We start from the raw sequence: 13,807 nt of genomic DNA on the forward strand, positions 1-13,807 counted from the left end.
TTCGGATCCCACATGAGGGCCAGTGACACTGCCCTCTACAGCTAAGATGCTGAACAACAGCTCAACCTGGAGCTGGGCTGCCGTGAGTCGCCGGCAACAGCGTAGGCTGCAGCCACTGCTGCAGTGGGTTGCCATGGGCTACCATGTGTAGCCAGCAGCCAGCGTGAGCAGCCAGCAGCCGCTGTGAGCCACCATCCAGAAACCGGCAAGTGATCTGCCTCAGCCGGGAAGAGTGCAATTATGGTGCCATCTTGGGCCAGTGAAGCCACGTCCTCCACAACTAGACTGAAGAACAAAAGGACAGCAACTTGTCGGTTTCCCTTCCCTCAATTCCCCAATAAAAATCTTTAAAAGAAACAACTTATAAGTTCAATATTAGGGAAATTACTAAATAATTTCATAATCACAAAGTGTATTTTATGCAGCCATTAAAAATGTTTGAAACAACCAAATACAATGTGTAAACCCAGACTGGATCCTAGGATTTTTTTTTTAAATATACATAAAAGACATCTTTGAGAAAATTGGGTAAATCTGAACTATATTATCAGGTATTATGCGATTAATATTTTCTTAGGTGTAATAATAGTATTATGACTATATAGGATACTGTACTGTCCTTAGGGGATAAATGCTAAAATATTTAAGGGGAACTATAATGTCTGCAGCTTAGTTTCAAATGATCCAGCCCCTCAAAAAAGCCCACGCATACATATGCGTACATAAACACACATACATAAAGAAAACAAATGTGTACTATCCCTTCATCTCTTCTGTGGGTTTAAACTTTTAAAATTAAAAAATCAGGAAAAATACTATTAAGAGTTTTAATTGTCATGGGAAAAACACTCATGTAATTAAGCAAAAAGGTCAGCAAACACATGAACTTTTACTTTTCACATGTCAGCTATGGAACTCAAGTGCACAAAAAAAGAGGGGAAAAGATGCCAAAATGTTTACAGCAATTAGCCTCTGGGTGGCAGAATTATAGATGACATTTTTTTGCTCCCTTGTAACTTTCTACACAGTTAATATTTTGTACAACTATTAAGCATAACTTAAGCATAAAAAAGATGAAAACATAAATTTGTAAAGTTAGGGATCATGACCCAAGAAAGAGAAAAAAACTAAGTAAAAATTTTCACAAAAATAACAGTTGACCTTTGAACAACGCAGTGGGTAGGGATGCTGTCCCTCCCATGCAGTTGAAAATGCATATATAACTTTTGACTCCTCCAAAACTTCAGTCATCCCTTGGTATCTGCACCCCTTGGTTCCAGGACCCCCACAGATACCTAAATCCACAGATGCTCAAGTCCCTTATATAAAATGGTATAGAACAATGCATACAGTCAGTATTCCATATCCATGGATCCTAAACTTCAGATCAAAAATACCATTTTCCATCCACAGTTGGTTGACTCTACAGATGTGAAACCCAGGGATAAGGAGGGCCGACCGTGTATTTATTGAAAAAAATCTGCATATAAGTGGACCTCACAGTTCAAACCTGTGTTGTTTGAGGGCCAACTGTCAAACATTACCTATATAACTGGGAGGATCAGATGCATGACCTTGGAAAACATAGGGAAAGAAAGTCCAAGGGCAAATATGACAAAAAGTGGAAGAGCAATGAAAGACTGCATAAACCACACATCTTGGATTTTCCTCAGTTTCTTTTGGTGTTTTTTCTTCAAGTCCCTGACCTCTAAATGTTGGTAGGCTCAGTGAGTCCTTGGACCTCTTCTCCACCTACACTTATCCAGATTCCTGATTTTGAATATCATCCACATGATTATGACTCTGCAATTTAAATCTCCAGCTTATACCTTGCCCGTGAGCTCCAGACTTGCACATCATCAATTGCCTCCAACTAGCAATTGAAAAGTTGTCAGTTTTAGATGTCAGTTTTAACATGTCTAAAACTGAGCTTCTCCTCCTGTAGTTCATCTCAATTAACAGAACTCCATTCTAGTTCTCAAATCAAAAACATGGAATCACTGTTACCTCCTTCCTTACTCTCATATTCAACATCCAATCTGTCTTTGAATCCTATTTTCAAAAACCTAGAAGGGCCGGCTGAGTGGCTCAGTTGGTTAAGAGCTCGCTCAAGAGTTTGAGCTCTGAGCAAGTGGTTCGAGTCAGCCCGAGCTGAGCAGCCGTGAGCTGCCAACAGGTGGCGGGATGGCTCAGCTAAAAAAAAAAAAAAAACTAGAATCTCACTACTCTCCACTTCTAGTCTGGTCCAGCCACTGTCATATTTTGCCTAAATTATTTCAGTGGTCTCCTAGTTGGTCTTCTTGCCTCTGCCTTTGCTCCCCTTTCAGTCTATTCTTATTATTATTTTGTTTAAATAGCTTTTTATTTTTATTTTTTCCCAATTTTATTAATGTATAATCAACAAATCAAAAATTATATACCCGTCAGTCTGCTCTTGACCTAGCAACCAGAGTGATTCTGTTAAAATCTAAGTCATCTAGATCATGTCATTCCTCTGCTCAAAAACCTTGAATGCCTTTCTAAGAGTAACAAATTCCTCACAGTGATCCATAAGGCCTTACATATTGTAGTACCCCCTTTACTTCTCTGAACTCTTCTTCCACTCCTCACAATTACTCCACTCTAGCCACACTAACCTCTTTGCCATTTCTCAAATATTCAGGTATGCTCATGCCTCAGGGTCTTTGCACTTGCTGTTCTCTCTGCATGGATCACACTTATCCCAGGTAACAGGAGAGATCATTTACTTAATTTTTTTTTTTTAAGCTGAGCCATCCTGCCACCTGTTGGCAGCTCAGCTCGGGCTGGGAATCGAACCGCTGTTGCTCAGAGCTCAAACTCTTGAGCAAACTCTTAACCAACTGAGCCACTCGGCCGGCCCCACTTACTTAATATTTTTAATCAAATGTCACAACAGTGAAGCATTCCCTAAGTGACCCTATCTAAACTTCCAACTCCTGTGACATTTCCCATTCCCTTCTGTTTTACTTTTCTCTTCAACCTTATAAACGTTTAACATACTATATATCTTTTAGTTATTTATCATGCATTGTTATATCCCATACACGATTGTAAGCTACATAAAGATCTAGGATTTTTATCTCTTTTGATCACTTTGTATCCCCAAAACTCAACAGTGCTTGACATATAGGAAATATTTAATAAATATTTGTAGAATGATTAGGTAAATCAGAAGAAGCTTGAAATACACCAAATTATAGACAAAAAGTAGTACTGATGTTAAATTTCTCTCCATTGTCTAAAGCTGATGGAAGAAAAAAACAAAGATTTAAATATATTATTTAGAAGTACAAAAGTAGCCAATGAAAGAACTAAAAGAATTATAAAAATTGGGAGAGTGTAGTTTTGCGTTAAATCCTCATCTTTGATTATAGAACTCAATGGTCTTAATCTGATAAAAAAGAAATGGCAGTATAATAGTGTTACTTAGTTTTACAATAGTATTAATAGCTAGGAAGATAACTTCTCAAAGAAATAAAAACTCCAACACTTAAAGAGGGTTGCCTCTGTGAAAAGAGACCAAGGGTGGGAAAGGACTCTGCTTTTCATTATAAGCTCTTTTTAAAATAAACTATGTATTTACATTATGCTGTTAAAAATATTTAATAGATCTCATCAAAATTAAAAACCTGCTCTATGGAAACCCCTCTGAAGAGGATGAAAAGACAAGCTACAGTAGGAGAAAATATTTGCAAACCACATACCCTACAAAGGACTAGTATCTAGAATATATAAAAAAAAACTCTCAAAACACAACTAAAAAAAACATCCAATCTTGTGCCTAGCGTAGAAGATAAACTCAATAAATGGACAATGTAAAGATATACATAGACAAAGTAAAAACTGAATATTATTTAGGGTATGAACTAAACATTCTGGGTCTAAAACTGGTGAGGTACTCTGGTTGGTGGAAAGCATGCCTAACAGTTTTGATATCTAAATATTTTTTGATGATTTTTTTTCCACTAATAAGTCATATCTATGCTAAAAATGAGGAATGCTTATTTTGTTTCACATGCACAAGACAGATCACAATTGAAAAATGTGGGTTTAAAAAATATTATTACCTTCACAAAATAGATTCCAGCTATCAGTACTAATACAATCCTCAAATCCCACTCCCTAATTCACAAATATATGATTAATCCCTTTATCCTTGGGATGAGGCAAAGAATTGATCCATTAATAAGTGTAAATAAATTCCCTCGAACACTAATATACCTGCTTCTCCTGTTTGGCTGAGGTAACTGTTCAATGACCTGACTCATGGAACCACAAGTATCCAAAGGAGAAGAATCCACAGGGTCTGAAAAACATATTTGGATATTAGCACAAAAAGCATTTACCACTAAACTTTCAGGAATGTAAACAATACCACTCTAATAAGCTGCATTACAGAAAACAAACCCTTTGAGTGCCTACTATGCACCACATGCTGTGCTAGACTTCCTCACATACATTCACCACAACCACATGTTTAAATCCACCCGGCTCTAACAAGTGCACCCTTGCAAAAGGGACTGATAGCTTTAAACACCTCACCTGAAGCTTCGTTTTCTTTCAGATGTTCATTGAACCCACTATTACTGTCTGCTTGTTCTTCTCCAGCTGGTTGTTCAGGATTAGGCACAACATCCTAGAAAACATATATACATAATATCCCCACTATATATGAAATAATCCAAAACGAGACACACTTTCTGTGAACATGTTGATTTCATTTTTCCAACTAACTTTATCCAAAAGATAGTGTGACCTCCTAAGTACTTGTATTTGCTGGTTGGCCTAAATTGAAGGGTGGGGGGTGGGGGGAGGGGGAATCTGCTCAATCATTTCCAAACAAGATATCACTCACCAACATGGGGTTCTCTTTGTGTGTCTGTAAATTAGGAAGGTGTCGAGATAGCATACTAAAGTGAGAAGCAGAATCATCTTCTTGAACCTGGCTTTCAGGCTGAGAGTCTTCAATTATCAGGCAAGGAGTGTCTTGCTGAGAGAAATCCGAATCCAACTGACTTCCAGTAGGGTCCATCTGCTCCCCTGAATGGAAAAACAAAAGATCAGTTCTGTGTAACCTACTAGCCTTCCTCCCTCACTTTGAGCGTCAATTATAGGGCGGGAAGTACAGGAGCTGAGAAAGGGGACAGGTCTAGGCCTCTTTTCAATTAGAACATTACTATATTTATAATCTTGCAAGCACTTTCCTATTATATCTTCCAAGACCCGATTTCCTCGTTAGTTTACAATCAGCCTGCCTATCCTTCTCTCCCTCTCCTTTGCCATCACCTTCCCCGTTGACATCCTTTCCCCTCCTTCCTAACCTCTTCTCTTCCCGCCCCTTTTTCCATCCCCCACAACTCTCCCTACGTCCTTCTGGCGCCTCTACCACCCCCAAAAGGCTGCTTTGTAATCTCTGTTCGCCTGAACCCCCACAGCCCTTCACGCTTCCTCACGACCACCCAGCCTTCCTAGCTACTGCTTCCCCACCCCCTCCGCACGGCCCTCCAACCCTTTCCCAGTCACCGCCGCCATGCTTGCCACCCCGCCCCCTCCGGTCAGGCATCCCTTCAGACCCGAAACTCAAGCCTTTAGAGATGACTGCGACCCCACTTTTCTCCAAACAGTACCAGGCATCTCGGCGGGAGATCTCTCGCGCTCGACCGAGAGGTCTCTGCACGCTCCCCAGGTCCCTCCAGCTCTATCCCCAGGTCGATGCTGTCGCCACCGCCGCCACCGGCCTCGAACTCCTCCTTTTCCCGCGCGTCACGCAATCTTGGCTCGCCCATTCGCTGCTGCTGCCTGCCACTCAAGAAATCCTGTGGATTATTGGCAGCTGAAGCACAGTGCCCCACCTCACGTAAGAAAAAGGAACACGGCGGCGTGTTTCCATGGCAGCATGGACGTTGCAGGCCCTCCCCCTTGTAGAGCCCTAGAATGACTGTATCCTTGAACTGAAGGGACCTTGAGAAGGCGTGAAATATATTCCCTAGCCTCCAGGACTATTGTTCGTACCACTACTCAGACATGAGAAAAAAAAGATCTGTTTTCTATCGTTCATGCACTTAAAGCTTCTTCTCTCACCCTCTTCCTTGGAAAAGGAGAGGGTTTCCAGGCTTTCTAATAGAAAGGAGAAGAAGAGGATACAGGATAGCTAGGACTTAAGAGCTGGTGAAACTGAAGAGAAGGAGGACACTTTAGGGGTTTACCTGTGCCAATCAGGATCCCTTTTGTGAGCCTCTATCTAAATTCAAGAGCCTCACGTTATATCTCTGCCAGTTCTTTCTTCCCATCCTATTTACATTGTCTGAGGTCCCCAGTAAACCCTATTTTTATCATTGCCCTCTCCTGTCTGAAAGGTAGTTCAAGCTTCACATATGCTTATCGTTGCCCTATCTTTTATGGGATTGTAGCCTATGGAGACCATAGCCCCAGACATTTTTTGCACCTCCCAGTTGAGAGAATTGAGCACAGTGACTCTCATCAGACTCCGTGGTGAAGAGAACAGCTGCTGTTCCTTTAACTAGATGACCTCAAAGATCCCTCCAAGCCCTGAGAGTCTATTATGCTAATTATGGTGCCAGGGTCTTATAGAAGGTGTGGCAGCTGTGAGTTGTATTAATGAACTAGGCCCCATGAGGAATATATTTGTTGTTAGTTTTGGGGTTTTTTTTAAGTGGTTGGCTCTGGGATGGAACTCTAGCCAGAGCAGCTGTCAATAAGGAAAGCACCTAACACACTGCCAAGCATATACATAGTAGGAATTCAATAGGAGGTGGTTTTCTCTCTCAACCCCAGGCTCACAATGACTTAGGCATGGTCCAGCCATGATTCTCCTATCCTGTAAAGGCCCAGTTCAGCACTTGATATAGGCTAAGCTGAAGTGGATCTTCCTACCAACCAGTCTTCTCTCTGCTGTTACAAATTACACAGATATTTTCCAAACCAAAAATCAAAGGATGTCACCTGAGTAATATGTTACTTATAGGAATAAAAGGACGGACTCTTTGAAATGAAACTTCCCTGAAAAATCTAGACTCTATTGTTGCTATAATTAGAATATACAGTAATTACGGTCCCAGGATGTTTTATTAGTGGAGCAAAAATGGAATGGAACACAGAGAGACACATAACACTTCTTCACTCGAAATCATTTATAATTGACTATTATCTTCCTCCACTGGAAGATGCTGAAGGATACAGGTGACCAAATAAATTAAATCCTAAAAGGACCAGGTCAGGTCACTATTAACTACACTAGGTAGATAAAGTGAATTCATCTGCTGGATCAAGAGGGCACAAACAACCAGGTCCTGTTGTGGGGCAAATCTTGACCTTGAGTCCCATAAAAATCCGCCAAAGTCACTATAATTTTTCTTTCCTCTGTCCTGCTATTGCATTTCCACTCCCCAAGCAAGACACAAATAAACAGGCCTTCTTGATTACTTGACAAAAAACTGTAGTGTTTATCAAAACTCATAAAACTATACACTAAAAAGGGTAAAGTAAACCTCAATAAACATAACTAAAAATAAATAAATGAGCCTGAGCCGTTCCCATACTAAATAAAACAAGAGCCTTACAAAACTGTGCAAACTGTGAATTCCTTGTTAGGCAGTATGACAATTAAATTAATCATTAAATTAACCATAGAGATCAGAAAATGCAAGCAGGATGATTACCCACTGAGCTCAGTGGCAGAGAACTTTACTGAAGATATGACAAGTACTGAATTTAATGATAAGCTGTTATATATCCCTTTTAAGCTGCAATATTAAATTATTACATACTGACTTATATTTAGCATATAATTGATTCTGACCTTATGTTGCACTTGAACCTATACAGTCATGACCAATCATATACCAATGATATAATTAATAACATGTATTAAATTTTTATGGCAGGTATTGTGCTCTGTTTTACATTAACTCTCTCACCGAAAAGCCTCACAACTCTTTGAGGGTTACAGATGAGGACACTAAGGTTTAGAGAGAGATTTGTACAATGTCTCAGAGCTGGCAAAGGAGTCAGATATTGAATCCAGTCTGTCTAACTGCAGAAGTTCTATATATTCATAATTGAGGCTGAGCAGTGACAAAGAAAAGGCAAAACAGTTGATACAAAACCTTTTAGAATGTATTTTTATTTGAATACTGAATACAGGTGTCCCTACTGTTCTAAGAATCCATAATAATTAAAGTAATATGAAGAAAACAGAGGAGAAACTGGAAAGCTGTCAACTCCACACACATCCTTATGAAGAAGTTAAGTCAACAAAGAGGTGATGATAAAATTATAATTTGCTTCTGAAAAAATTACTTAAGGTAGTCAAATTATTGCCTATGATACTATGAGTATATTAGCCTCCTAACACTAGGTTGATAGAGTTGTAGGTACCTGCAACCCCTGCAGTGAAAGTCATCCCAACTGGTCTGCATCTTATCTCTACAGAACTTCTCCTGTTAATTTATTTTATTTTATTTTATTTGAATTTTGTTTTATTTTATCTTATCTTATCTTTTTATTTTATTTTAGAGGAACAACCATGGTCATTGATTACACACTGCATTTCATGCTACAATGCCATAGTTGACTTTTAGGGAGGGCGCAGCTCACAGTGGCCCATGCAGGAATTGAACTGGCAACCTTGATGTTATCAGCACCACGCTCTAACCAACTGAACTAACAGGTCACCCCTCTCCTGTTAATTTTAAGTAAACTTATTATTATTATTATTATTTTTTTTTTTTAGCTGAGCCATCCCGCCACCTGTTGGCAGCTCACGGTTGCTCAGCTCGGGCTGACTCGAACCGCTGTTGCTCAGAGNNTTTACATTACTTGTTATTCAGTTCTTTAGATTTCACATATAAGTGAGATCATATGGTATTTGTCTTTCTCTGACTGACTTATTTCACTTAGCGTAATGTTCTCTAGGTTGATCCATATAATTTCAAATGGTACAATTTCCTTCTTCTCTACAGCTGAGTAATACTCCATTGTGTAAACATACCACAGTTTCTTAATCCAGACATCTACTGATGGGTATTTTGATTGTTTCCAAGTCGTGGCTATTGTAAATAGCACTGCAACAAACATAGGGATGAATATACTTTTTTGAATTAGTGTCTTGAGTTTCTCTAGATACCTAAGAGTGGAATTGCTGGGTCATAAGGTAGTTCCATTTCCAGCTTTTTTTTTTTTTTTAGCTGAGCCATCCTGCCACCTGTTGGCAGCTCACCGGTTGCTCAGCTCGGGCTGACTCGAACCGCTGTTGCTCAGAGCTCAAACTCTTGAGCGAGCTCTTAACCAACTGAGCCACTCAGCCGGCCCTTAAGTAAACTTATTATTTAAAAAAAGATTTCAGAGCAACAGAAAAGTTGTAAAAATAGTATAATAATAAAAAAATAGTATAATGATCTTTCATAAACCCTTTCACCTAGATCCACACATTGTTAACATTTTGCCATATTGTTCCTATTCATTTTTGTGTAAGTGATAATATATACATAACATGAAATATACCATTTTAACCATTTTTAAGTGTATGGTTCCGTGGCATTAAGTATTAACCATCTGTCTCCAGAATGTTTTATGGTCCCAAACTAAAACTCTGTTCCCATTATACAATGAGTCCCCATTCCCTTCTCCCTCTAGCCCCTGGTAACCACCATTCTACTTTCTGTCTCTATGAATTTGACTAGTCTAGGTACCTCATACAAATGGAGTCATATACTACTTGTCCTTTTGTGTCTGGCTTATTTTACTTAGCATAATGTCCTCAAGGTTCATCCATGTTGTAATTTTAATAGCATGTGTCTGAATTTCCTTCCTTTTTAAGGCTGAATAATATTCCATTGTGAGTATATGTTACATTTAATAGTATGTTTCTCATCCTTCTTCATTTTAACCCACTACTTTAACCTTTTGAGAGCACCCTAACTTTGCCACACCCCAGTATACATAAGGCCCTGGGGGCACAACAGCAGAACCCCACCAAGGCAGCACAATGCTACCCCTTCCAGGCAGCTTAGTTTTCCAGCCAGTCAATCAGCTGTAGGCCCCATTCTCAACCTGAGTCTTTCTCAAACACAGGATACCAAGCACAACTGTGACTGCAGTATTAGCTGCAGTTTTCTCCCGCCCACCTTTTCAAATGTTTGATCCAAAGAGCTCAACTCTACCAGGAGCCGTTTACCTGGAAACAGAAAGTTAGAAACAGGAAGTTATGATATGAAGGGGGAAAAGAATGGCATCCTTGCCTGTCTGAATATTGCTGGAGCCTGCCATTCTCCCTTCTCTGGCTTATTCCCTCTTCTTGTAGAAGTATTCGAACCTCCACATCCTAGTATCATCTCCCTTTTCCACTCCACTTCTCTATCAGGCTCTCAGGCTTTCTTTTTTCCTTCCCCTCCAAATTCTGCTTTCTCCATACCAGTAACTCTGTAATCCTTTGCAATCTGGCTTTAACCTCCATAAATCCGGTGCCTAGCACAATTCCAGGCACAAAGCAGTTAGTCTAAAAATGTGTGTTAATAACTGTTTGATCTCTGCAGTGTTTGATGGCGTTACTGGTTCCCTCTTCCTTAAAATTCTCATACTGTGACTTCAGAGTTCCTGGCTCTCCTCTTCCCTCTCAGCTTTCTTTCCAATCCCTAACTTCCTGGAAGCCAGTACTACAGGATAAGAATCAAGAGTGGTACCAACATGCTACAACATGAATGAACCTTGAAAACATGCTAAGTGAAATTGTATGATTCCATTTGTATGAAGTACCTAGAGTAAGCAAATACATAGAGACAGAAAGTAGAACAGTGGTTTCCAGAGGCTTGGGGGGGGGGGGGGGGGGGGGGGCGGGTGAGGGAAGAAAAAAAAATATTTTTAATGAGTACAGAATTTCAGTTTGGGAAGATGAAAAAGTCCTGGAGATGGATGGTGGTGATGGTTGCAAAACAATGTGAATGTATTTAATGCCACTGAACTGCATACTTTAAAATCTTTAGAATGGTAAAGTTTATGTTATGTGTATTTTACTACAATTAAAGTGTTTTTAATGAGATAATACTAATTTTAATATTTAAAGGTGCATACCTAGGTCATACAAAAATAAAGAAATGACATAATTGCAATAAATGTCAGGACTAGTCATTAATTTTAGAGGGGATAGAGGGTTTGCAATTCTTTAGGAGCCAAGTGAAGTGCTCAGAAATGTTCTATTTTTATTACTAGGATATTATACAGGTATACTATTTATAATTAATACATTTGCACATTTATATTTTATTCACTTTTATGTGTGTTATTTTACAATAAAGATGATTTAAAATAAATATCATTGATGCTAAAATTAGTAATAATGTGGTGAAAAAGAGGGTATTTACATGGTCTCAAACTATCGCCCTAAAAATGTACAGAATTTTAGAAACAGAAAGTAGTAAATTTGTGGTGAAAAAAATATGGTAACTTAACCAAGTGACCCCAGTTAACATCACCAATAATGGGACAAAACGCCATCACGTGTCACTTGATATGACACACAGAGAAGGAAACATCACTTTAATTTTACTCCTGCCAAAAATTCATAACCAGAATCTGATCATGAGGAAACATTAGGTGAACTCAAATTGACAGGTGTTCTACAAATAAGTAGCCTATATTCTTCAAAAAGAGAGAAAACAAAGAGGAAAAAAAGGGGAGAGGGGGAGAAATACCAAAATCAAGATGACAAAGAAACTGTTTCAGGTTTGAGGAGACTAAAGAGAAAAGATCATCAAACGCAACATGTAATCCAGAACTAAATCCTGGACAGGAACTTGTTTTACACTCTGCTGTAAAGAACTCTAATGAGTTCACTGGTGATATTTGAATAAGGTCTATAGATTCTATAGTAGTACTGAATCAATGTTCTTTTCCTAATCTTGATAATTATACTGTGAATACATAAAAAAGGAAAATAAAGAGAGAGTGATACCAAATTATCCAAGATTGTAGCTGAGCAGGATTCAGTACTACGCAAAACTACAGGAAAAGTTTATCTGCACCCAACATAGGAATAGGATGAGAGTAAGAAAACGAATGTTCTTAGAGCCTTTGGAAACTGCCAGGGATCAGAGCCAGGATGGTAGACGGTGAGAAAAGTTCATCTTGCAGATTAAAACAAAAAATCAGCTACTCCTGAACTCTTAAGCCCCAATGGAGAGAAGGGAGTTTTTAGTTCTGGGACTGAGAAACCTAAGAACATGAAACAGTTCAGTGGACAAGAAAACCAAACTGATTCATGCTCACGCATTGGTGGCTGAGCCATGAAATGTTTACTCATCTTCTGAGATAAGTGTGTGTACATAGTGCCTAGTTTTGTACCCTACTCCCCATGTCACTATTTCATATCCCCCTTCACTCTGCTCTGAGTCATCTCACCCAGCTTCCCTCTGTAGCGTCTTAGGGAGGGTTGGATTTCAAATGTTGATCTAGGCTGTACAGAGCTGGTATGCTAACTAGCTGGCAAGAACAACAAGTACCCATCTTGGCCGTGCTCACATATAGCCCCTCAACCTAGGGAATCTCATGAACCTGAAGCCAGAAAATCCATGGCCCTGACAAAAATTTCTTCACAAACTCGAGTTCATTTATTAATTTCAATTCACTTGTGTGCAAGGCACCATTCTGACTCCATGGTGGTGGAGAGGGAATGATGTATAAAAATGATTCTAATCTAGTTCCTACTATCAGGAAATTCACAATATAGAGAGGAGATAAGACATGTATACAAATAACTATAATACAAGATAAAAGTGCTGTAGGCGTTCAGAAGAGAAAGAAATTAAAAGAAAGAATTGTAGTTATGTGGTTATAATGAATGTTTATTTAGCATTTACTATGTTCTAAGCTGTTTACTCTAGCCCCTTTCTTGATCTCATCCAGCCTCATTGCTGTAACTACCATCAATATACCAATGGCTCCAACTTTGAATCTCTAGCCCAGTCCTCTCTACCAAATCCCAAAATTATATATCTAACTGCCTACTCAATATCTCGAAACATTTGGATGTCTGGTGGACATTTCAGACTCAACATGCTTAAACTTGAATTCATCTTTTCTGCCAAACCTGCTCCACTTGCAGCCTTCCCCATCTCAATTGATGGCAATGGCATCCTTCCTGTTGCTCATAACAAAAAGCTTGGAGACATTCTTTTTTTTTTTATAGAAAAAGAAAATAATAACCCATGTACTTATCATCAATTTCAACAATTATCAACAAATGTCCAATCTTATTTCATCTATATCTCCACTTACTTCTACCCCACTGACTATTTCTAAGCAAATCCCAGACATCATATAATTTCTTCCATAAATACTTGTATGTTTCTAAAATATAGCGAGTTTTTAAAATATAACATCATTAACACACCCAAAGAAAACTGACAGTAATTTCTTAATGTTATCAAATATGTAGTGTTCAAATTTCTCAAATTGTCTCATAATTTTTATTTTTTACAATTCCGAACAAGGTTTACACATTGCATTTGGATGATATATCTCAGGTCTCTTTTAATCTGTAAGTTCCCCCTCTTTTTAATTCCCTGCAATTTACTTATGTGTTGATGAAACCAGGTCAATTGTTCTATAAAATTTCCAACATTGTGGATTTTTCTGGTTGTATCTCTGTAGTGCCATTTGTTTGTATTTCTTGGTCTTTTTTTTTTTTAAGATTTTTATTGGGGAATTGGGGGATGGGAACAGTGCTGGGGAATTGGGGGAAGGGGAACAGACAAGTTGCTGTCGTTTTGTT

The 13,807-nt window shown here is 38.8% G+C and overlaps 1 protein-coding gene across 3 annotated transcripts in view; it reads right to left on the reverse strand.

Annotated features, from left to right (window-relative positions):
* The window catches only part of TP53BP1 (tumor protein p53 binding protein 1), a 122,424-nt gene that overhangs the window by 84,977 nt on the left and 23,640 nt on the right, over nucleotides 1-13,807 (reverse strand). For all 3 annotated transcript variants that reach the window (XM_019644880.1, XM_019644879.1, XM_019644878.1), the window contains exons 3-6: nucleotides 5,649-5,820; nucleotides 4,877-5,061; nucleotides 4,564-4,657; nucleotides 4,243-4,327 (exon numbers count right to left, since the gene is read on the reverse strand). In XM_019644880.1, the coding sequence (XP_019500425.1) occupies nucleotides 4,243-4,327; nucleotides 4,564-4,657; nucleotides 4,877-5,061; nucleotides 5,649-5,655 (371 nt within the window). In that variant the 5' untranslated portion in view covers nucleotides 5,656-5,820. The remainder of the gene's footprint in view (nucleotides 1-4,242; nucleotides 4,328-4,563; nucleotides 4,658-4,876; nucleotides 5,062-5,648; nucleotides 5,821-13,807) is intronic.

The sequence above is a fragment of the Hipposideros armiger genome, unplaced genomic scaffold (assembly GCF_001890085.2).
Source record: "Hipposideros armiger isolate ML-2016 unplaced genomic scaffold, ASM189008v1 scaffold_92, whole genome shotgun sequence".
NCBI lineage: Eukaryota > Metazoa > Chordata > Mammalia > Chiroptera > Hipposideridae > Hipposideros > Hipposideros armiger.